The sequence below is a fragment of the Siphateles boraxobius genome, unplaced genomic scaffold, assembly GCF_051911475.1.
Source record: "Siphateles boraxobius isolate OS27281-9 unplaced genomic scaffold, OSU_SipBor_1 6, whole genome shotgun sequence".
Taxonomy (NCBI): domain Eukaryota; kingdom Metazoa; phylum Chordata; class Actinopteri; order Cypriniformes; family Leuciscidae; genus Siphateles; species Siphateles boraxobius.
Window position 1 is genome coordinate 22846643 of NW_027509186.1, and position 26620 is coordinate 22873262.

Sequence of the window (26620 nt, forward strand, 5' to 3'; positions counted from 1 at the left end):
TTGTACTCAAACCATTTGATGAAATATTAAACTCGCCATTTATAAACAATGAAAAAAAGGTTTTTGAAATACTTTCCTTATAAGCACCAAGCCTGCATTTATTTGATAAAAAATACAGAAAAAACATAAATATTGTGAAATAATAAAAAAATAATTCTTTTCAATTTGAATATACTTTAAAATATATTTTATTTCTGTGATGCAAAGCTGAATTTTCAGCATGATCATTACTCCTGTCTTCAGTGTCACGTGATCCTTCAGTAATTATTCTAATATGCTGATTTGATACTCAGCTTATATCAATGTTGGAAACTGTTGTGCCTGGTTAATATATATGTATGTATATATATATATATATATATATATATAGAGAGAGAGAGAGAGAGAGAGAGAGAGAGAGAGAGAGAGAGATAGCCTATATAAACCACCAAACAAGTTGTATTCTGTTAGATTCTGTAGGCATCCCATCCTGTTAATTTTCTGATCAGAGCATATTTCTGAAGTCTAGTATATTGTTTTATAGAAATACTTATTTAAATTGCAATAAAAACCTATAAAAACAGAAGCTTTTGGGGGGGGGGGGGGGGGGGGACACCAGTAACAATTCTCCAAAAGGTTGAGCAAACTCTTGACTGACGCCACACTGCCATCTACTGTACAGTTTACTAACATAACCCAAAAAATGCACAAACAAATATTTCATATACAAATTAATGTTTTTATTTACTTTTCACATATCTGATATTTGTTGAGACATTTATTAAAAAAGGTGCTATATAGTAATAGAATGATATAACCCAAAAGCATAGTACAGTGAACCGCCCACAAAAAAAGAAAAAAGATCAATATGTACACATACATATAACTAAAAACACAACCTAAAAAGTAGATAAATCAACAAAATAATCAACAAATGACACAAAAAATACAATACAGTACAGAGAGAAAACATTGGTGTTAAAGCAGATCTTTCCCACTTTTCTTCCCTCTTACACCTCTGTGTATGGGCATTTTCCACGCTCATACAGGTAGAATTGGGTATAATAAACCAACATTTAAACCAAAAAAAAAAAGTGATTGTGACTACTGAGAAAAGAATGAAAATTTAAGGTATGGCAGTGAAAAAAGTGCTACTTTCGTTCTGAGAGCAAATGTTTCACTCTCACATTCATAACGCTAAGTGCAGTACTGCATTAGATTGGAATTCACTTGCAATATCCAGGCATGTTCAAGTCAGGAAATGCCATCCATCACAGACTCACGTCTAGCCTCAGTTCTGATGAAATATTCAAAACAAGTGTGGCAGACAATAAAAGGATGTTGCTGGGTGGATCTGACCTGTTCCTCTTCGAAGGGGTCATAAAACAAGGTAACATTTATTGCCACTGTTGAGAAGACAACATGCACAAGTCCTATTTACTCATCCAGGATCTTGTACAAATGATTGAGTTTGTCTCTCAAACATGGAGACAAATCTTTTTTTCTTTTAGGTAGGTTTACAGAGAAAATACTGTTAAAGTGAGTGAGGTTGTGACTTAACCCAAACCGTAACAAATCAAATCAATCTTTTGATGAGAAATGTTCAGTGATCTGCACAAAACACAGTATCTACATCAACACTGGAATTCATGATTAAAAGCTTTTTGACTGATTTTACATCACTTTCCACACTGTTTTCTGAGCACAGTTGAGCTAAATCCATCTGTCACAGGACTTATCATAGGCTAAAAGACCCGGTTTTGCTTAATTTGACGTATTTACCACGTTTTGTAATTCGTAATGCTGACCTGCAACCCATTACAAGCTACAAGAATATGGATCTTCCAAAGCGATTGTCATCAAGCATGTCTCAAAAATCTCCCTTTTTTAATCGCTATGATTTATATTCAAGTTCTTATCACTACAAGGTGAGTATTTGGTTTCTGTATCATTCATCTTGACCAACACAGAAACCTTCTTGATTTTTCTTTTCTAGTAAGCACCGTATAGTTAAATGGCAACCAGACCAGAAATCTTGAGAAAATGCACAAAATATCTTGTATCTTGTATGGCTAACATGGTCTTTGTGTACTTTGAGGTTGAAACAGAAAGCACATACTCTGTAATGGCTAACGTAAGCACCTCTGTAATTATGAACCCTGTAGTGCAAGATATATCCGATAATGGCCTCTAATCTCTCAACCGAGAGTACACTGTCTCATTTTTTTGTACCCCTAAACGCACATACGTGACAAAGCAGAGCTTGCAGGTGAAGACATCTGATATGAATTATTACTCTAAAAGTGAAACACCCTGAATAATTGAGTCAATACAAGGAAAAGAAAACATTTTGTGCTAACAAGTAACGCTTAACCAGTAGTACTGCATTGGTAAGTGGTATAGGGTACGGTACGATCAGTGTGGAATAGTATTGCTGGTGAAGATCAGATACTCTTGATTGAAATGTCAGGTTAATACCGCTTTAACAGAAACCGTTTAGATCCACATGGCTTCTACAACCTTCTGAATGGACTGATATGTACAGTATGCATCATCTCACCCATAGATGCACTGGATCTGCAGCCCAAAGTAAATAATAGCACAGCTGTCATACTAAAATCGTGTTTAGTTTACATTAGCCTCAGGTGTCCTTTAAAATCAGCCCAGTTCAGAAAAAGCTGCATTTTCATGCTCATGCTTTCATATATGAGATTAAAGTCTAAAATCTGTCCACCTCCAATGAAGACCCATATGGGACAGATAACAAGCAGAATCGTTCTGCTTTAAGGTAGTTTGTCAGTTTTTCATATTTAAACCGTAATGGATGGTACTTGTCTCGCATTTCAGCAGCTGAAAGAAACAAAATGAGTGAGGTAACAATGCAGAAAGTGTCTGAAACAAGCTTGGCCATGAAGCTGAATACTAGTGATGTGTGTAATACTCTGTTCAGGAAGGCTTCCTCAAACCTGAGAGAATTTCACTGAATTTGCTTTGTCTTTTGTGTCATCATGGTGTGAAATTCAAGAATCAAGCTAAAATTGCAAGAAAAGAGGGCCATTCTCATCTTTCTTGTCAGGCAGTACATAAGGACTTGATGTCCTTGTCTGTTTCAAGGACAAGGGCATCATTTGTTTCTATACCTGCCTTTCACAGTGTCCATTCACTCCATTGCGTGTAAACGTGTGTTTGTGTGGCACGTTGTGTGACTCTCGGTTGCTTTGGCTGTATTTCGTGTTCGTGTGCCTGTTGAGAATAGGTGAGTATGTGTGTCAGAGACAGAAGGAGGGATCAGGGAGGTGTTTATCCCTCTTTTTGTGACCTGCAAGTTCTCTCCTCCTGCTCCTCAACTGCTGTCATCTGTGTGTTTTGCAGTTAGACAAAGGCCTCGGGGTTGGTGCTGTTGTTGATCTGGACATAGATCTTGGGGTCTTCCTCGCGCTCCTGCTTCTCTCTGTGCAGTTGCCTGCCGTAGCACAGAAGATAACTGGGCAGGCAGAATCCCAGCATGGTCAGGACCAGTAACCCCACGTTTACCTACACAGACAGAAAAAAGCTTGAGTTTGAGCAAGCACAAATTAAATTTGAAGGATTTTTTGCTGAATAACAACATAAAATATGGCTTATGTGTGGAGCAGAAAGATAAAATGGGTTTGAGACTTGTAGTGACAAATCTTTTCTCCCATATTGTAACGTACGTCTGTTAAGATAAAAAGATTATTGAAAAAGATAAAATAGGACGGGGTTGTTGATGCCCACTGACTGCCATTTTTTTCGCAGGTGTAATCCAGTAATTTCAAGAGAATTCCACACAGTAGAATTTCGTGTGAGGGTGAAGGATTTCCCCACGGGTTCAAGTTGGTCAAGTGAATTCACTGTGTTGTAGTTTTTGTAGTGATTTTTACCCCCCGGAACGTGCTTGGGCTAGCTTTGGCCGTGATTGGGCTAGTTTTGATTAGCAAGTGCGCAGGTTTTGTTGTGCAGACCTGACACATAGGTATACACTGCTGACGATAGGCAGAACCTTTTTTGCCTATCAAATTTCATGAAATTGTTACACAGAATAAAGCAAGTCATATGGGTTTGAAACAACATGAAGGTGAATAAATGAGTAACTGCTTGCTCACCCAAAGTGGATCTCCATCCAGTGGGCCCATCATAGCCATGAAGAGAGGCTGTTGCAGCAATGCAAAAAGTGCGCTAATGAGAGACTGCATTCCTGTCAGACTGCCGAACTGAGAGGACGGGTACCTGCACCCGTAAAGAAAACCATTGTTCTTTAATCATGATTAAAAGCAACACCAATAAAGACCCAAAACACAAAACCATACTCACACAGCAGCATACAAGCCGCCAACGGCAGAGTGGATAAAGCCTCTCACGATGGTGTGCAAAACAAAGGACAAAATCTAGGAGGGAAACAAGAAACCACAGTTACTCATTACTCCCCCAAGGTAAAAATAGCCTCTTTTTTCTTTTCTTTTACTTTGTCTAATGCATTAATATTGAGAAGCTAGCTTAGAAAGAAAGTCACAGTCAGTGGTGCCACTGGGTTGTGCTGTTGTGCTACTACATCCCAAAGCATCCGCTGCAGTAACGTGAGGCGCTCTGCACCACTTCCTCTCCCACTGGTAACAATATTGTTCTGCAGGCAGCAAACTGATGTTTTGCTCTCAGTTACCTGTAGATTAAGATTGGGCACCAGGCAGGTCACCCCAAAGCCGACCAGCAGCAAATTAGTGAAGACGAATGCACGGGTAGCGTTGCTGATCTTCTGGATCTGTCTGTCACGTTTCTTTGGCTGAGTAGGATCCCTGAAAGAAAAGCCAAGAGTGAATTACTCAGATGCAATGCAACATTAAGCTTTTAATCAAATAATAATTACAGGTTGAACTGAATGGCGGTACGTGTCAAAATGATGCATTAGGCAGTTGGACGCGCATTGTAGCACTCACTTTGTGACTTGTTTTTCATTTTCATCCTCACATTCTTTGAGTTTCCAATCCATGATGTAACCAATCACAGGGGCCGTCAGAAGACACAGCAACTGTAGCACCCCGAAGATAGATGAGTATGTGCTCACTGAGAGAGAAAGAAAGTTGAGTTTTAACATAGTTTTAAGGGTCATACTGCCAAACGAATTATGTGAAAATAGCTTTAACAATGAAGCTGATGACTTACATAAACATACACTACCATTCAAAAGTGTGAGACCAGTAGCATTTTTTAAGTAATACTTTTATTCAGCAAGGACACATGTATAATATAAAACAGTTTAAATTAAAATTGTAATATTCCACAATATTACTGTTATAAATTTTTTTTGCTCAAATAAATGCAGTCTTAGTTAGCATAGAGACTAAACCTTTGAACGTTAGTGTATCTGCAAAATCAAGTAAACTAGTTCTTTGTTTTTTTTTCTGTCTTTTTTTTGTCCTGAGGATGCCTTTTTTGTCTCCACCATTCAGATTTTTTATTTGAAAAAAATTGTAAAAATAAATCATTAATCAATACCTACTATCAAATAGACTGACAATATATGAATGTATTTATATATTTTATATATTACAATATACAAAAATATTAAAATGCACTAATATTAAAATGTATTAATTTAGCTTTAGATGGAACAATGCAATTTATTAACACTTAAAAATGATTTGTCCCACAGAATGTATAAAATTAGACATTTATAGCCTATAAAATTGGAAAAGACACCCATTTCATAGAATGACCCATGACTTGTTGCTGTGAAGTTTAGGTGGACAGATGAATGATTGGATGAATATTATACTGTGCACTGACTTTGATGCATCATTTCAATCTCTAACCAGCAAGGGCTGGGTTCATGCTTTTACATGACAACATGAATCAATGTCAAATAAAGGTGGAAAAGGAGGTGGAGGAGGAAGGAGGGAGGAACATGGTGGGGGGTGGGGTGAGAGGGGTGACTCGAGAATGCATCTCATTTTGCCTGCAGTCTTACCCATTTCCATCCTTTCCACTGAAAAAACACACCAAGCAGCACGAAGAGAGTGCAAACAGAGGACAAGAGACAGACAGCGAGGAATTAGAAACGTGAACCTGCTGTGGCCATCCGAGTACATATTAAACGCATGATTAAGAGTTGTTAGGCAGCCAATCACTGAGTGACATCAGAAAACATTTAGGAAGGAAGCTGTGAGAGGAATAGAGCACAACAGTGCTTTTTCAGCAGCCTTGATAATACAGACATTTTTTCCATACTTATTTCAATTAAATCTTAATTAAAAAGCTATAAGCAATTAACTAAACCATACAACTACAAGACTGAAGCAAAAGATATATGAGTATATGAAAAATCTGGTCAATCTGGTCACTAACAGACAATAATTGTAAGTATTGTAAAATGTATGTGTGTATGTGTGTGTGTGTGTGTGTGTGTGTGTGTGTGTGTGTGTGTGTGTGTGTGTGTGTGTGTGTGTGTGTATACTTTTTTTAAAATATCAGAATATGCAAGTTAGCAAGTAAATATGCATGAATTTATTCAAATATAATTTAAATGATTTATATTATTATTATAAATAATAATAATTATTTTAATATTATATAATAAATATGTAAAAAAATATAAATTAAATGTACTGCACAAATATTTAGATAATATAATAATTTTATATATTTATAATTTATACAATAATATATATCTGAGTTAAGCACTTTGGCTGCAGCGACTTCTATGTAATCATAAAAATCTATTTCTCTTTGGAGAAAATTAAACTGACTGTTACATTCTGTTCCTTAGGTGACATTTAGCGTTGGATCAAAAGAAACGCTGTTAGCCTGAAGCATCATACAACTTGTTTTGGCAGCATGTTGTGAATATTTGACAAACATACCTTTGTTCAGGTCTCCATCAGCAAGGGACTCCATAATATTGTTCATGGCCCCCATGTAGAAGATGAGACGGAGCTGAGTCACGCACATTGTGATGAGGCTGAGCATGAATATGGGGCTGAAGATGCTCCGCATGAAGGACTGGGCTGAAAAACACATTTAATAATTAACTAACTTAAATGGCTTCATAGGGTTTTCCTTTGCGTTTTTTGCATACAGACGACAACTGTAACTGTCAAAATTGTCCCAGTTCACATGGATCTGTCAAAACGACTCATAACACTCTATTATGCATGCCAGGCCAGTAGGTGGCGCATTAACGTAGTTTACACAGACGATAACAGTATAGTTTTCAAAAACTTGCGCTTTGAAACCCGTTTGCGTTTTCAGGCCCCCAAAACACTGTTGTGTTAATGAACCAAAACGCATTAAAAGTTTTCCATTTTTAGTTGAAAACGGTGTTGTGTAAAAGGCTCCCAAGTCACCACAATTTAAGTAGGATGTTCTAATGCCTTTGAAAACAGTCAGATCCTGCTCTCATGGAAAATAACTCTACAGGTGCTTGGATAGCCAGGCAACACTTCAATGTCTGGCACAGTATCACAGAGGCCGGAGGGTCTGGGTTTGTTAATGATCCACTAATTCTAGCGCAATAAATGCATACTGCTGTTCACTGACTAGCAATGGAGAGACCTTTATGGTGCTGTTACCTGGTGCATTGGTAATCTGATCTAACCCCCCTGCACACACACACACACACACACGCACACACACACAAACAATCTACCTCATTATTCCTCTAAGCACACAAACTCTCACACACTTTCAAGCCGCCAGCAGTGAGTCTGACAGTAACTGACTGCAGTAATGGAAACACAGGGTGGGAAGGCATTAGCGCTCTATGGATGACAGTTAGAAGGGATCAGCATCAGTCTCTCTCTCAAACCTCTCCTGCTGCGTCTCTAAAACAGCTCTTTGGTGCTATCTGCCCTCTCCCTTGCCACCTTGTCAACCCCTGCCAACTTTAGCCCCATGCCATGGGTCCTCCAGGAACACAGTCTGAATCGATTGCACGCTCCGTTTACTACAAAAGAGCCCAACCGGGAACCCCGTTGAGAGTTGCAGAACCCTAAAAAGGGGAGCAAGGGCCCTTTTGCATTATTCTGACAAGTTTGAGGTGAATTAGGAATAATTGCATGGCACAGATTTGGGTTAGTAGAAGCAAAGTGCAAACACAGCGTGTGCCTGGAGCATCGATTGGTTCGGCAACCTCCAGATGTCAGAAACCAGGCATAGGGCTAATGAAGGAATCCCCATGCACGATAAAAGGGATTTACTGAGAAATAAAAATGTTGGCATGTTAGAGGTCATTGTATAATAAAAACATCCTTTAATTTTCAGAACTCAAAACTTTTTCATTAGTCCAAAAACAGCTTTTATTGAAACCAAGCGCAAAAAACGACTCATTTTGAGTTTTGTCACATTAAGATGTAATAGTGCAACGAAATACCACCTCTACAGAAGAAGATCAATGCCCACTTCTACATCATCGCATTTTTGGCCCCGCCCACAGGCGTGTTAGTGAGATGACGAGGAGAGAGGAGAGATACAGGATGACCGGACTAATAATATCATTATCTTCCAAAGGATCCTAATGCTAGAAAAGTAGTTATTTATTTTCAACTATGTGAATGTCTCAGTAGAGCATTATTATTTTGTTCGGTAAATTTCACTGTGGATTCTTTGGTAAATCAGTCGCAATTTCGCCACATACTAACATAGGTGCACATCAGGAAACATAAAATAATACAAAAATGCAGTTGTATGACCCCTTCAAATTATTAAAGCAGTAAAACAACATACATTGTATGTTATAAATATAACTAATTTTTAACTAATTTATTTTAAATGATAATTTTTTTAAATTAATTTAAGAACATCTTAAAAAGATCTTACAAACATGTTACATAGGAGTACAATGGTACAACAGCGAATTTTCAATATCTCTTATTTTATGACATTGTTTTTCTTTGTTTTATATGTTTCACGATCCTAAAATAAAATAAATAAATAAACAAATAAAAGGAAAAAATCCAAGATTTTTGGTGTGGTTTTACATTTTTTCAGATGATGAGAAGCAAGACTGGTGAACAGAAAACAAAAAGGACGATACTCACATTCCTCCTCAGACTTGCACTGCACCTCCAGATCGAGGGTGGACAGGCAGAGTTTATTGCCTTCTTGGGTGGCCAGCTGTTTTGGATTGTTCTTCATGGAGTTGCCCACACTCAGTCTCCGACCAACGGTGGTCACCTGCCTGTAGAACTGTTTCCCTGTGATCTTGTGGTCAAAGCCCAGCCAGCTGAACTTGATCTTCACACTGACAAGGTGAGACAGACAATAAGTGAATTATGTTCCATCAGAACCTTCAATAAATGAATACAGAAAACAAAATCATGGTTTGGGGTCTGTAAGATTTTCTATTTTAATATATATTAATATAATTCTGTATATTATATTATATGAATTAATATAATTGAATATAATATGTGTTATTTATTCGTATGATGTCAAAGCTGAATTTTCAGCATCATTCCTCCAGTCTTCAGTGTCACATGATCTTTCAGAAATCATTCTAATAAGCTCAAGAAACATTTCTTATTATTATCAATGTTGAATGTGATCTGAGTTGTTCTGCTAAATAGTTTTGTAAAAACAGTGATACATTTTTATCAGGATTCTTTAATGAATAGAAAGTTCAAAAGAACATAATTTATTTGAAATATAAATATTTCCTAACTAATTCCTTTTAAAAAATCACACCGACCGCAAACTTTTGAACGGTACTGTACAGACACACTGGACTACATACCTGTAATCCATGTCCTCGGGTCCTGGGAAGGGCTCGAGCGGCCAGTTGAAGAAGCAGTTGATGAAGACCAGGCCGGCACAGCCAGCCCACACCAGAAGGATGGTGATGAAGGCAACACCGAAGTCATAGATCACCTGATAACAATCATCATCATTATCACCGATTTAAGCTCAATTTATTAAATAAGTCCAAACTGAGCACTCGGATTTACCTTTATTCCCGGGAAGGTGACGGCGGATGAAGCGTATGAGCCAATCATGAATGCGATGAAAGTGGAGCGGAGATCACCAAACATGTTGGGAAGCTACAGAAGAGACAAACAGGTGATATCAAAATCTCTTCAGGTGGATAAAAAAATTACTTTTCAGATGCAATACTGGTATGAAAAGCAAATATATTTGCTTTCACTTTGTGGACATAATGTCTGAGCCATTAGCAAAACATAAACAGATATCTTGTAGCAGGATCTGTTTTAAATGACAAAACGTCAGATATAGCGGAGGGTATGAAAGTAAACATTACATCAGGGTAATATTCTCCGATGGGAGCAACATGTAGGTGGGGGGACATCGTTTGAAAAGGCAACTGCATGCCATGAATATTTTTAGCAGCGAGAGAAAGTGTGAGGGACACTGGAGAAGCTTGCATAATGCTGTTGCTTTTGAGCTGGGTGGAGGAGTACAGCAATGGCTGTTCTAATCTGCACTGTCAGGGTAAACAACTGTCAAACGAAAGAGAAAACACAGCAGAAGGAAGAGAGCCTGAACGCCTAAGATGGAGAACCACAGAGAATCTGAGAAGGAAAACAGGCAGAGAGAGCAAGAGTGTAGTCATTTACAATAGAGAATATTTTCAAGATATTTAATGTACTGTTGAATATTTGTATTATTTATTTATTAATTATTATTCATTTCATTTCATTTCATTTATTTTATTTTATTTAGAATCAGAAACAGAATGAGGTTTATTGTTAGTGCTTACACACACAATGAATTTGTCTTGGTGACAGAAGTTTCCTGTACACAGACAAAAAAAAAGACAAATTAAATTGATTAATAAAAATTACAAAAATAAAAAACTATATCATTTTAATATATACAATTATATATATATATATAACATTTTTATATATATATATATAATTGTATTCACTTAATAAATATTTTATTTAATTTTAATCCTTTTGTTTTGTTACATTTTTAAAATTACAAATGTTCCATGTAGTCTCTCACTGTTGTCAACTTGGATGTATGATAAATGTAAAATAATTTGCAAAATGCTGTTTAAAATAGTTATAAATAGAGTAACACCATTTTATTTTATTTTTTTATATTTTATTGCAGTTGTTCTGGTACATGTTTCTTATTTTCTAATTTCTAGGTCTTCCATTTTTCTGAATGAAAAAACAACAACATCTATTTCACACCCGTCGACAGCTGACAGTGTCTTATATCACATTTCCTCCACAACTCGTAGTTCAAACATCAGCACAGATTTTCCAAGAACTCTCTGGACATCCACTTCCCAGTCCAAAAGCTTGTTGAAAACAAAAATGCAGGAAAGCTCTCCCTTGGAACCCATCATAGACGTCACTCACCGCCTCTAATTAGAGTAAAGGTCATACCAGAGCTAAAACATCCCAGATGACACTTACAATATCTCTCACACACCCAGTGTCCTATAGGCGGCATTATGCCTGTGTTTGGAGAGACTGTGTAAGAACAGCTTTGGCTAATGGAGTGTGGAACGGTCTTTCCATGGAGTTGAGTTACATGTGAAGTACCAAGAGACGGTTTCAGTAACACTGTTCTTCTGCTTTCTCAGACAGTCACTAGCCAGGGCTGGTCATGTGATGTCAAATACAAAGAGACACTGCAACAAAGTCCCTTTTATCAAAATCATCTTGTATTATAATGCGAGTGTCAAAATTGAGAGAAAAACAAAAATTTTGAGAAACACTGATAGTCTACAAGTAAAGTGATACTGTCTGGATTAAATATGAGCAAATAAGATCAAAGGAATCCACTGAGATAAAACAGTCCCAAAGTCAAGGCTGTAGTGTAAAACAACCAAAGATTTACAATAATGGTTATCTGAAATAACATTATTTTGAAATGAATATTAAAACATTATTATCACTATCTCTAAATATTAAATATTACATCTGATACTAATCTGATGGCACTTGTGAGGCAAGTACATAATATACATCATCGTTCAAAGTTTAAGGTCAGTCAGAAAAAGTGATTTTAAAGACGTTTAATGACGTTTAATGCGTTTTATTTCAAATCAATACTGGTCTTTCTATTCATCAAATAATAGATTTGTTCATCCCAAAATGTATCATGCTTTCCATAAAAATATTACGCAGCATAACTTTTTTCAACTGATAATAATAAAAGTGTTTCTTGAGCATCAAATCAGCATATTAAAATGATTTCTGAAGGATCAATTGACACTGAAGCAATGATGCTGAGAATTCAGCTTTGTCATCAGAAATAAATTACATTTTAAAGTATACTGAAATAGAAAATAGAAAAAAAAGTTATTTTAAATAGTAATATTTCACAAAATCTTCTGATCAAATAAAAGCAGCCTTGGTGAGCATAAGAGAATTCTTACAAAAACATTAACAACTCATACCAATAATTCCTTTGAATAGCAGTGTATATTTTAAAAGAAGAGTAATATTTCATTTATTTTATCACTGGGTGTTTCAACTGTGGGCATGGAGTTTTTTTAAGTCTGTACTATAAATTGTTTAAACTGAGTGCTATTTTTAGCCTTGAGCTTCCCAGAAGCTGATTTAAATTTGGGATCGATGTGCACTAAAGTCAGTGAGTGTGGTGCTTGATTGATTTGTTGAAATAAAAAGGTCATTTTGAAGTGCCTGAGTTGAGTAGCTGTGCCCCACTCTCCCAAAAGCACCTGTCAAACTAGATTAATGTGTGGGTGTGTTATAGAAAAACAAATCAATGAATGTTTCATGAGAAATCACACCGATCGTCATTGTGAATTTGGCTTTCCCATCCCCATTTGTGCAACATATGACCACAGAAATCTGTCAAATCCTTTTTCCAGCTCTCTCTGAGAGGAAGTATGGTGAGTCATACCGTAAATGGGTTGGGGGGAGGGGCCTGAAGTGGATAAATCATACTTGTCACCGCGAGATAACGACAATGAGTGAGGGTAAAATTAATATAGAACAGAGAAGTGAAAGAAAAACTTGTTAAGGTAAGTTGGTGAAAGCTAGTAAAGGCTGGCCAGATCCTGACTTTGTAAAGCCCAAATGTGGCTTCCAGAGGGTCATATATATAGTCTGCCTATCATATTACCTATTATATTTAACTCTTGATCCTTATTTGTTCCACACTTAACTGACCGTGTGGCCCTGGTGCATTTACATGACTCATTTTTCATCATTTTCCAAGCGTTAGTCCCTCTCAATTACAGGGTCTGCTTCATCGAAATTATTCGCACACTTTGGGTTTGGCACAGGTTTTACACCGGATGCCCTTCCTGACGCAACCCAGTACTGAGAGTGCTGGGGCATATTTAGATAACAAATCATATAACAAAAACTTTCACACCCCATTTTGAAGTGTCCTTTGGACCAACACAGCAAAATATCGATTGGCATGCCTACTTACTGAGTGTTTTTAATCTGTTTTCTGGAGCCTAAATGCTCCTATTCCACCATTATAAGCCATTTTTTCTATTTGCTTCCTCACATGACTCAGCATCCTAAAGAAGTGGGTTATAAATGGATTGAAGACACAAATGAAGAAAAAAACAGCATTAGTGCATCAGCGAGTGAGAGACAGAGCTAGAATAAAGAGGAACAGTATATCCCCAATGAAATTTTATGGTTCAGAGATTGCTATATTACGGAGCCCCTAAAGGGTCCTTTACAAAAACGTGCGCATATTTAAACTTTCGCGTGTGCAGTGTGCACTGTGCACAGGAATTATTTTGCTTGCTCATGCATTACAATTTCCGGTTTATGAATTAATAAATATATATTTGCTCTTTGTCCTATATAAAACTTTATTAAAAAATGTAATTAAAATATATATATTTATATATATTGGTAAAAAAAAAGAAAGTATTTTAAAAGATCCAAAACACCCTTTACTAAACCACTTAGTCTAATTTAACGCAACCTTACAGGTGGCGGAGAATGGCAGTGACGCACAAAGACAGGTTATAGTAGTGCATAAACCGGAAATTGTAACGTACGAGCATGCGAAAAAATTCCCTTACGTGTGTGTACATTTTCTTGTGCGCATGCAATATTTTCTCGTGTGCATGCAAAAAAATTATAGTGCGCATGCAATAGTTTCTCTTGAACTATTTCTCACTATTTATTTTAAGTTTTATTTATTTATTTATTTATTATTCTATCTCCAGCGAGGTTGTGTTTCAAAAGACTTAAAAAGATGATTGCTTGCTACACAGCCAGTGGGATGACAGATAGAGACAGACAGACAGACAGACAGACAGACAGACAGACAGACAGACAGACAGACAGACAGACAGACAGACAGACAGACAGACAGACAGAGAGCTAAAACGGGAGAGGATAAGAGCTGCAGAAATGGGCAGATGAAGGATTGAGGTCAGACAGTGAATCAGGTGGCTGGGAGGGGACAGTCCAGCCATTAGACACAGAGAGCTGAGTCAGTGTACTGGGAAAAATCAGAGGTGTGCTGAGAGGAAACACAAGGTCTCAGGCACTCTTACTGCAGCTGCACTATAAACTGCTGAGTGTGCAGACACAGATTGACAGATAAAGAGATAGAAAAGCGCGGAAAAGAAAGAGAAAGAAGGGTTGATTGCCTAACCTCTTAGGGTTTGTCTTCAGAACGTGAGACTTGGTTATTCATAGAATACAATTTTCAGAAAAGTTTCTGGACTACATTTTTACATTTGCTGAAAAAAATGTGAGCTGTGCTTACCTGTGCAAAACTCACTACAATGTTAGGGCATGGTTGTCAGGGAAATGCATATGGTTGCTAAGGTGTTTGAGGTGGTTGTTAAGGCCCTGATATACTTCAAGCGAAATCGTAGAACGAACTGATGGGACTTCATTTAGAACAGGCCAAAACGAAATTCATTTGGAGATCATTTTTGGAGTTCGAAACAGCTTGTCAAAGCGAACTGTCTGGAAAAGTTTCATTTGTTATTAAGAGGAAAGTATTTACATATTCATCTAACCGTTGCTCTCAGCAGTGTAGGCGGCGTCATTTGTTCGATAACGGTATCATTACTTACTTATTTCGAACTTTGTTTTACCCCAAAATAAAGAACAAAAAAGAACTATGATGTGAGTATATCAGGGCCTTTAGGACCTTCCTAAGTTGTTGCTAGGGTTTTCAAGGTGATTGCTAGGGAATTGCTAAGTGGTTGTTAGGCCATTGCTAGATGGTTGCAAGGGCAATGCTATGTGGTTGCTAGGATGTTTTAAGTGGTTACCAGGGGGTTGCTAGGGTAATGCTATGTGGTTGCCCAGTGGTTGCTGGTAGATTGCTGCGTGGTTCTTAGGGTGTTCTGTTTGGTTGCAGGGCATTGCTAGAAAAAAATTATAAGAAAAATAGCAACACACATCAACTCAAAAAACTGCAAAACGGGTTATGTGGTGAAGAATAGATTTGTTCAAATGCCAAATTCAAAGTATAAGCAAATATGATAGTGAAATGCTAAGTTTAATCTGAAAAACAAGGTTACAGCCCGTTATTCTACTTTAAAACGTGCGTTCCGTGTCGAAATGTTTGTTTTTGTTTTGGTCAGTGTGATCGCGCTCACTGCCAATTTATCCAATAGTATTTCAACACCCCGGGTTGCCAGTTGGCAGAAAATACAGCGTATTGCAGCCATTGAAACTGTCAATATTACATATGGCACCTTTAATAAGTCTAATAACAGTAACAGTAATGAAGCTATTGAGAGATGCACCCAAACAACAGATTACAGACAGTATGAACCGCACAGTGAACTCCTCAGGTTCAACCTCCCGACACAACAATCAGCAGGGTAAAACACATAGTTATACAGAACAGCTGGGAAAAGGTTCTAAGAACACAACAGCTGATATAACAGTCTGTACTGTTCCGCTACACAGTTCACTCACTCTTTCTGTGTGTGTGTTTCTCTGTGTGTATGTAACAGTTGGAGGGTTGCCCAGACAGGCTAAGGCATGTATGGTAGCACAAGAACCGGGGATGGAAAATCAACAACACAAGCAATTGAACTGGTTGCAGGAACTGCTGTACCGTCAGCTATGAACTCAAAGTTTTCTATGAACTCAGAGCAGCATGCAGAAACAAGAGACAACCACCCGTCAGCTGGCAATGAGCGCAACTTCCTGTTTGCTTCAACACAGCTCTCCTTATTGGTGATGTTTCTCAATATGAACCCAATGAACTGCAGATCTCACACTAAACACAAAGCTAGATGTTTTGTTGTCTTTGTCGCTGAAACTGTAATAGTGTGTGGAAATACACAATAGCTCGGAGCTGTTTTGATGTCTTCTGCCTACATAGGCAGCAACATACTATATCGAACAGCATAAGTGACTATAGGCAGCAACTTGTCTCTGTTTGCACGTTCCAGACAGACTGTCTTCTCTGTATTAGCGGTGGACATTATTCAGACAGTGTTTCTGTGAGTTACATTGTTACACCAGTTAAAGGTGACAAAAAGTGACCATCTTTATGAGTGAGTTATCACATCATTAAATCAAGTGATTCTTTCAAAACACTGATTCATTCAGAACGTTACTAGCTGAATTCGAAATCGCATAGTAGCCTATCATAGCATCTTACTATTTCTCCCCAATACTATGACAGAAATAGTAAGAATAGTATGCTGCTAGTATGCTAAGAGTGAGTCATTGAATAATTTAGTCCACTGATTCATTCAGAAATGAAACAAGACGCTGGTTAAAATTGGAATAACACACTGGTATACTACTCACTATTCTTACTATTCTTAATTTCATCTTACTGTTTCTGCCATATAAAGATATGGATGAGCTATTTTGTCTTTTTTTGTTGTTGAAATAAATTCAAGTTACATCCTATGTCAGCATATGTTAATTTCTATGATTCTGCTGGAAATCCAGCTAAAATAATTATCTTTGAGGATGAATAAATGATGATGCAGCAATTTTTGGGAACAGAAAACACCTGCATTATTCAGCTACATTGAGTTTCAGTGGCATGTGGCCACCATGTGAGATTGCGCCATGGTATTTGCGCAAAAGCCCGGAGAGGACACCCATGGAAACCCACTAATAGGACATGAGCACTTACTGTGAGTGAGGTGAAGGTCATGCACATGCCTCCAAACCCATTCAGCGCAAGGGCGAAGAAGATTAGGAGAGAGAGATCTGTTAAAGAAAAATACAAGGATGTAAAAGAGAGCAGGGATAAGTGGGTATTAACAGCAACGGTGGTCTCAGCTGGATTTGCAAACATACTTCTAGGGTCACTGGCTCCATATGCAATTAGGATGCAGGAGAGGGCAAACGATGCGCTACGAAGAGATCATTTCATGTTATTCTTTTGACACATCATGTATCCCACATACAATGCATATATTTTAGCAAAGATGTTTTCAAACTGGGAGTCATGGAAACGTTATAACATAATAAAATATAATATATAAAAAAATAACAAAAAAATAATATATATATATTATAAAATATTTGTTCAAAATGAGTGCTTTCACATCGATTAATTGCGACTAATCGCATCTAACAAAAGTTTGCAAACATATAATATATATATATATATATATAAACCTTCATGTTAGATGTGATTAATCGATTTGATAGCACTATTCAAAATCCAAATAAATATCAAAATAAAACAATATCATATGTAATAATTTAACAATATTTTACACAAATTTATAATGTTAATAATAATAATAGAATAATAAAATATGAATCATATTTTTACCGTATAAATAGAGAACATTTTTATTTTATGTATTCAGAAGCCAGTTTTCCTTCTATACCTGCCGAGCAGCCTTAATTTGCGTGGGCCATATTTGTCCATGATAATGCCAAGGGGCAGCGTGATGGCGCTGAGGAGGAAGGAGCCGATGGTGAAGGCAAGGTTCAGCATCTCATCTTGCTCTTTACAGATGGTCCAGCCATTCATATTAAGATTTTCCTCCTCATTTCTTGGGCTTGTTGTTGTACCATTTTCATTCTCAGATATATTCTGCCCCGTACTGTTACCTGGAGGATTGGAAAGCGTTAGACAGAATGAACCCAGATTGAGCAATCTAATCACCAAACCAGCACTAACCAGTGTGGACCAGCGTGGAAAGTCATTTAAGCTGTTTTTTTTAGCAGGGAAGTCAGCAGTCACACGCTCACATGTAAAACTCTAAGGACTAATTGGGACTCTGACTTCTAGGAAAACAGTTGGGAAGTAAAACAGGAAATGTCGTTGAGAGATATCGGGGCCATCATCATGTCCCCCTCCTAAAGCAGGCAGGATGCTGGGCAAGGGGTCAAATAAACAGAGAGCTATACACAGTAAACAACTATAGCAGAAATAGCACGGGTGTTTATTTGAACCCACAGCCTCAACACCTTCCTACAGCCGCCAAGGCATGAGCAGTTTGACTAACATCTTTAACCCTGTCCTTTCACCTAGTACTCCCCTGTTGTTTTGACTATGGACAACCATGCTTTGCCTGGGCAACAAGTCTCTTATTTGGTTCTTCAAGACTAAATAAAAGTTGTTTATCCAGCATTCTTTTGAATTATCAACAGCCTTGAAAATGGTCTGGAATAACTTGTTCTGATGGAGGATGGGGCTGTTTGCAGAATATGGAGAAACTGTTATGAATGTAATATGGTGGGCAAGAGACAGGGAGTCTTTGTGTGAGGGATTTTTGTTTGAATGTGATCAGTAAACAAACAAAGGACCTGTGTTTGTAAAGCAGATATGACTTAAGCAGGTGATTGATGATGAAAAGAAAATGGTTAGAAGTCACTGATTGACTATTAGAGGACAGATATCTGCTAACTAAGCTTGATATATTTTGTTGAGTAATAAAGGAGGAGCCGCCTTGAGTAGCTGCTCCTGATAGCAGTTACAGACTGACTCAAAAAGTAGTGTATGTTTTTACTCTTTTTCATGAAATTAATAGAAAAGGTAGTTTCCTGTTCAGCACACAATTTGAGTCAAATATTTCACCACAAAATTCACATTTTGAATACTTTTTTTTAATTTTTTTAACATAACTAAAATGAAGATTGTTTTAAGACCATTAAGATTTTTTGCATGGTTACATTATTGAATCACTAATTAAAGCATAAATAACATTTTATTTTTATTATATTAAATTGCTGATCAAAATTGGGGTCAGTAATATTTTTTCTTTAAAAGCAATCAAAATAGATTTTATTTTAAAAGGAGACATTAAATTGATCAAAAGTGAAAGTAAAACAGTTATAACAATATAATCAAATGTTTTCTATTTAAAAAAAATGCAATTCTTCTGAACAAAAACTCTTTCCACAAAAACATTAAGCAAAACAAGTTTTTTCCCCTCAAAATTATTAAATTATTATTTATATTATTATTATTTTAATAATTAATTAAAAATAATAATGTTACTTGAGCAGCAGAACAGCATATTAGAAGGATTTCTGATCAAATAAATGCAGCCTTGGTGAGGATAAAAGACTTGTTTCAAAAACATAAAACAATCTTATAGACGTCTGAACTTCTGAACGGTGGTGTATAGTTATGAATAAAATATCAATTAAAACATAAAAAATAAAATGTTAAGATCCTAAAAACAGCCTCCATTTTCTAATGCATTTGGGTTGAAATATGACTTGCAGATGTTGACAGGTTTTGTTGGATTCACATTTTAGTTCTCTTCAGATGAACGAGTAGCTCTATTTCAGACGTTTCTGAACCCATTGTTCCACAAGATCTAATCAGCGACAGCAAAAACCAGAGACAGCCAGGCCTGATTTTCCATTTGCTTTGATAGAGAAGTGAGAGCAGAACGGAATGAGATTACAACACGAGTCTGACGCACAAAAACATCATGAACACAGACTCAGTCAGTGCGGGGCCAAATCATTTAGCCAGACAAGCATTTTCCTGGTCAGTGTTTCCTCATGCCTGCTGAATAAAGAGAACCAACCAGCTGATGTGTCAAATGGACAGCTGAGTCCAAGGGAAACGTGAGGAAATGGCAAGATAATCTCATATTTACATTGAGCAAACACTTGAGCCACATTTACTTCCTTGTGTCATCAGACATGTCCTGGTGTCTAGAATGTCAGAACTAGATGCTGACAACAGCTGAAATGAAAAAGACAAGGGAAGTGTGAATGTCCAGGATTGCAATGTGCATTGATGTGTTTGACCTTTCCCACTATTCTATCAATAAATGTCTCAATAAGTTTCAAAATAAGGCCACTACTGTGTTTGGAACCTCACCACAAATTCTTAAACACAAGAATAAAGCTGCAAGCAGTCATGACGGGCCCAAGACCCGTTAGGGCAATTGTACACGGTGGGCAATATAGATTTAAAGCGGGTAAATGTAAAATAACTATGTCAAAGTCGTTTGAATATGCCATATTTAATACAGGTAGTTCGCGCCACTATAACCACGAACCACAACATCCACATCCATGAGATATTTAAAATTTCGATGAATTTGAGGTAATATGATGTCATAGGTCACATACAAATGAGTGTGAAGTTATCATTTGTAGCTCAAATATATTATAAGTCCAGAAGTTTTTATCTCAAGTTTTTAAAATATTGTATTAACATTATAATTAAACTAATTATATAAAACTATGTTGTCAGTGCACTACAAATAAACCATGGTTCTATGGATTTATTTTGTTATTAAAACTGATAGAAACAGATCCAAAGTCTTAATTTCATATACTGTAATGCAGGGATAACCACATAGCAAAGAAAGGGTACACACACACACACACACACACACACACACACACACACACACACACACACACACACACACACACACACACACACACACACACACACACACACACACACACACACACACACACACACACACACACACACACACACACACACACACACACACAAATACAATCAGGACTGTTTACCAGTTAGTTGAGCCAGAAGATTTAACAACATTTAAAAAAAATAAAAAAAAATAAAAAAATTGTGCCAGAAAGTACATTTTGATAACGTCTAATATATATCCAAATGCCATACCTATTAAAACCAAGTCATTATGTCTGAAAACACTGTTCTCAACAACAAGGCTTTTCTTAACCCTGTTATTTTTAGGCCTATGCTAGTGGTTATGCTATGTATTGCATTTCATTTTATTTGTTTATTTCAACCAGATAGAATGAAATCTGCATATATTTAATCATATAAAAAATTAATAATATGTGTTTTTTAGTTTTATTTGTATTACTTTATATAGAGACAAATGGAGTGTAATTTATTATTTAGAAGATTTACAGTTTCCCTTTTTGTCATTATTTTAATCCATCGCCATGGCAACACCATTCCAGATATCCAGTACCCGTTGTCAATTTAGCATCTTCAATATATTGCCATAATGTTGAGAAAGCTGTGAATCGAATGAAGCCCTTTGGACCAGTAGTTAAAAATTCAGATCTTGATTAAAAAAATCCACGTTCAAACAAATATAGCTGACTTCCTGTTGGTCGGAGCTAATGACTGTAAATTAGAAAGTTGTCTGGCATGATGAGAACAATATATGTAGCGAGTTTGGTGACTGTAGGTAAAACTACCCCCCCCCCCCCCCCCCCCGGCTGGCTGACAACTCTGATGTGTGTGTCGAGTTTCATACAATTTGAAGCATGCTAAGAGTCTCAAAAACACCCAAAAAGAATTACAACAGTATTTCAGATATCAACAATCCTTTCACAATCCTTTCCTGTGGCGTCTTTACATTATTCGAACGAAGTTTGAAGCAAACTGGGTTATAATAAGAGGGCCATTTCAACACAATAGTCACATCCATGTGATCTGATTCCTACAATGAACACAGCTGAAGTTTAATCAAAATCAGTCAAAGTATGCAGTCATAGTACACTTCTTGTTTCTCTTTTTGCCAAAAAATGTTGTGCCTCATCAAGGCCCAACCCATTTGAGATATCAAAAATCCGCTAGTAAGTTAGCACCCTGTAGGTGAAAAGCAGTGAGAGCTACAGAGCCCCTCAAATACAACCATATACAAGAGTGTGTCACAGAGACAAAGACAGAAAAAGTCACAATTAAAGCAGCACAGAAGAAGTCTTTCAAGAACAAGACATTACACTCCAAAAGAAACTTTACACTAGTGTCAGCAAGCAGATATTTTTTAACTATTAGCAATAATGTTGAATTATCAGAAGCCACATGACAGTGCACAATATGAACAGACAGGAGGTCAACAAAAATCAAACTGTTGAGTCTTTATTTATCATTGCACTGCACACTTTATGTATACATACTGTATGTTGGATATCTTCGTGCTATATACTCCAAAGGTTATTTGAAATATGGCTCACAGGCACACGTAGCTTCCATGTTTTTTTTTATTATGTCTGAGCCATTTGGCCCTGTGACAATGACATTGACATGACTCCATTAGCAGTCTTAATGTATAAGTATGATTTTATGTGCATCAGTACCAGTCTATGATCAGTACATGGTGTATTAATAAATAAAGTTAATCTCTGAGCTCAGTAGGAACAAGCTGTTCTTCACAGATGAACATCATGACCTAGACACATTTTTGCCAAGAGTTGTAAGTAGACCTGAACAGTCCTACTCCAGTTAAGATTCTATATTCGTCTGGATTAATTACACAGCAAAAATAATTTATTACTCAGTATTTTGTCTTGTATTCCAGTAAAACATCTATACATTCTTAAATCAAGATACATTTACTTGAGAAGTAAAAGTATGGTAGACCTTGTTTTCTGAAAAATGTGACTCAAATTTGTAAAAAAAAGAAAATTCCAATGGGGTAAGAAAAATAAACTTGTTTTCACTTTGAATTAAGATTCTGTATTAAGTATGAACTCAATTAATTTTAATGAAAAAAAATTAGACTTAATGTTTAAGAGCTTTTGCTTCTCAAGTTATGTTTAGAATATTTGTATAAATATATAATTCAATAAAATATTGAATAAAATGTTTAGATATTTGTACTGGAAAACAAGACAAAAATACTAACTGAGAAAATTTTTTTTTGCAGTGTACACTTTTTTTAAAGGCTGTGCTTTTAAAGCACAACATATAAGTAATAATAAGTTGACCCACATATCAGATGATGGAATGGTTGGTATCTTTCATCTTTGTTAAGTGGTCTACACTCTTTTAGCTATTCAGAAAATCCACAATTAGTCTAGCATATCACAATCCGCTAGAGAAAATGTTGAATCAAGGAATAAATATCAAGAAAAAGTTTTCTCGATATTTATTCTTTGATTAAACATTTTCTTTCATACCAAGACCTTAAGATGATACAGCTGCACATGGAAGTATCTATACTGTGTTATATAAGCTAAGCAGATTGATGCCCTCTGGTCTGTTTACCCTGAAATCAACCCTGTGAAGGAGATCAAATTATCTAGACCCATTTTGCCAAAATTCTGACTCCAAACAAGCTTGTAGATGCTGTTTGTAATTCCTAAAGACAGCACAAAGCAAGAGGGCTTCCAAATAAGGCGCACTGACTCTCAGTGATCGATTGATATTCTGGTTTGGATTCCTCCACAACCCCTGCGATGGGCGCCAGACAACAGAGATTTTTGTTTTTCATAATGCTGCAGCCTTTGTTGCGAAATAATACGTTTTGCTTAAGGTAACTGCATTCCAAGATGGTTTGAGTCAATCTGCCAAACATTTACTGTAAAAATATGGGTGGGGAAAGAGTGAAAACAAAGCTATTAAAGCAAATGAATATGCTTTGTATATTTGTATATTAGACTTTTCTTTGATGTTCAGGAAATGTTTGCAGCATTCGAACTGGCATCTATTGTGGATAGTGCATTTAATGTCTTTATGAGTTTCTGTAACACTGAGTGCACTCATTTGTCCCCTCCTTACCTGATTCACTGCAGAGGTAGGAGTAAAAGCCCTCTGATTTCAACATAATGAGCAGTGAGCCCCATCCGAGCAGGACAGCAGAGAACAACAGGTTTTCGATTACCGCAGTAATAGCCATCCACCAGCGCCTGGAGAAGGCTGTGGCCAGTGAGGGAGCCATGACTGAAGGAGATGATACAGTCTGTGCTGGTAATACTGAGGAAATCCCCCTAAACTTTGGGCAATCCTGTGAAAGTGGCCATAGAGTTGGGTGTCAGTTTTTTAATGTTGAATACTAAATAATATCAAAAAAAGTATAATAACATTTACATGTTTAATACATTTATAATGATAAATTTGACTTTTTTTAATCTTCCAACGATTACATTGTTTTCCCACATATAGTGTATGTTCTTTTGTTGACACATTGTTTTAACCGCAACTCCAGTCGAACACCATTAAGATTCAGTTTCTTTGTCTCGCTTAGCTACAAAACAGCACATAAACAAAAAAACAGCTGAGTTCCAAAAGAGAATGTTGTTGATCGAAACCCAGTTCCCTCCCTGCTAGCCTCCGATTGGCTGTTCGAACATTCTGTTCTCCCCTCATTGGCTACGAGATAAACACATTCAGAGAACAGCTCCACGTGAGACCAAGATCCAGCCGGTTCGAACCAGTGCGGCGCGAGTCGTCTGCTTTGTGCTACGGATATCTGTGTACAAAATCTATTTATCCACAGGCGAAGTGACATTTCTTCATAAAAATATACGATTCGATTATGTTTGCTTTGCACAAACGATGTAGAATATGGAATGCAAAGTGACATCTTACACGTTGTTTTATATACTCACAAACGCCTCATAAAACTATTTCAATCATTATTGATTTTCTGGTTGAATTATCTTTCCTGATTTACGCGCGATGTATTGGATGTGTGTTTACGTTAAGCAAACTGCGGAAAACGAGCAGCCCTAAAACTGGTCTAAACTGGACAGGCATCATCATCATCAGTGCCTCCGCCTGTGTGTGTATGTGCACCCCTCTCCTCCTTCCTCATGCATACAGAGCTCAGCTGTTCAGTTGATACACACTCTGCACTGAATAACAGTCACGATAAATGCACTTCCTGGTTATCGCTTCACTTACTATTGTTTTGTTCTAGGCTAAACAAATGCTCGATGTAAAAATGTGGACATTTTAAAATGCTAACTCCAATATGATGCAGCCTACCAGCAGTTTTCCATTCATCAGATACTGCAAAACACGGATTCTGACGGCAAATGTAAAAGCTCATATAACATCAGGACAATCATTACGCATTTTTCGGAAATTAACAATTGTCGATGCTGGACCTATTCAATGCAAGTTGAATGTCATAGCTACAGCTGTCAAGACATTGAACAAAGTTGCGGCATAAAACTCATACCGCATTATATAGCCTACAATTCAAACAACACATCACAGTTTAGTAATAGTTAATAACGTCAAAACGTGCAATGAAAACGTTTCATAATAAAATACAGTTATTGAAGAACGGTCCTATAGTCTTTGTCATATTAAAAATGTTTGCAAAAATAATTAACATTTTTTAAATCAATATCTAATAATTTTAAACCAAAAATAAACGATTTACTTCCTTATCAATGACTGTATAAACGGTGTGAAATGTATATAACATGATTATATATTACATTAACAGTCTTAGAGGGTAAACTTACAACAGAGCATCCTTATAATAAGTCATACCTATTTCCTTCACCAAATCCTCGATTCGGCTCTCTTCAGAGTAGAAAAGGTATAAACAACCTTATGATGCCAATTTCACTCTTTGGATTATATTCACACATACATTTATTTCCCAACATCTCTTACCCCCGATTTTATATTTGCACCGCTTGCTTCACACAAACAAGCCAACTTACCCATTGGCTGGTTCCTGAGCTAGAGATGAGACCAGCCAATCAAATCGTCGCTCGGTTCAAATATATAAATAATTGCACATTATATTTTGCTCCAGCGCAAGGAACATTCACATAACACACCGGATTTTTGTTACAATTTTACGCTGCTACAGTTTTACGGAATTTGATGACATTTTATGGCTTTTTAAAATTAATTAAAAAACAACAACAAACAAAACCCAAACAAGGAAGTAATCCTCGTATTTCACGATTTCAATCTCTCTCATAATAACGGCCAAGCTGATGTTCATCAATGACATTATTGCAAAACCACTAGAAGACTGGCAATAAACATAACATATCGTAATCAAATTTGCCAAATGTCTCGATGTACATTATGGTTTTCCTGATAAAGAAAGTCACTTTGCTCTTTGGGTATCAGATTTGAGCTCTTTTCATACTTCTGAAGTCGCATTTATCTGTGGTCTTTTTATTAAAGATGATTGACAATGCATAGACTAATTGAGTAGCAAATATCAAAAGAGAAGTTAACTCTGCTTTTTACGGAGTATTATCAGGTTTTCTGTTGTTGCTTGTACTCTTTCTAAGCACTAAACTGAACAAAGGAGTGATCCGAGTCGCAAAACATCTAGTCGGCATCTGGTGGATTAAATGAGCAACTACATTCAAATACAGACAGCTACTTTATGAGGGATTACTGATATTAAATATTCCTCAGGAACCTGTGAAAACCTTTTTTTTTTTTTTTTTTTGGCTGATCATCCTCTATTCTGCACATCAATAAACGTATGCAATATTTGAGACTTGACAGTAAAACAGACGGGAGAATGCACATGTATGGCAAGCCTTTGCATTCAATACAACAGGTATCA

General features: G+C 36.7%; 1 protein-coding gene across 2 annotated transcripts; it reads right to left on the bottom strand.

Annotated features, from left to right (window-relative positions):
* Positions 1–697: 697 nt before the first annotated feature.
* Positions 698–25752, bottom strand: slc43a2a (solute carrier family 43 member 2a). Of its 2 annotated transcripts, XM_077208241.1 has the most exons (15): positions 25573–25742; positions 23848–24073; positions 17747–17972; positions 17205–17260; positions 17038–17114; positions 9936–10028; positions 9725–9858; positions 9030–9232; positions 6855–6998; positions 5963–5980; positions 4932–5058; positions 4658–4790; positions 4312–4385; positions 4104–4227; positions 698–3513 (listed from the first exon to the last, which is right to left on the bottom strand). In XM_077208241.1, the coding sequence occupies exons 2-15, from the start codon at positions 24005–24007 to the stop codon at positions 3352–3354; spliced, it is 1731 nt and encodes a 576-aa protein (XP_077064356.1). In that variant the 5' UTR covers positions 24008–24073; positions 25573–25742; the 3' UTR covers positions 698–3351. The 2 variants fall into 2 exon arrangements, with proteins under 2 accessions (XP_077064356.1, XP_077064357.1); XM_077208242.1 differs by lacking the exon at positions 5963–5980 and having other exon boundaries at positions 25573–25752.
* Positions 25753–26620: the final 868 nt, after the last annotated feature.

Bases quoted from the DNA above. Each gene is read 5' to 3' on its own strand.
- slc43a2a (XM_077208241.1), bottom strand. From the start codon at position 24,007: ATGGCTCCCTCACTGGCCACAGCCTTCTCCAGGCGCTGGTGGATGGCT. The intron at 9,233-9,724 runs GTATGTAGTCCA...TCACCTTGTCAG, and splicing joins CCCGAGGACATGGATTACAG to TGTGAAGATCAAGTTCAGCT. The intron at 3,514-4,103 runs GTGAGCAAGCAG...CTGTCTGTGTAG, and splicing joins TGGATGGAGATCCACTTTGG to GTAAACGTGGGGTTACTGGT.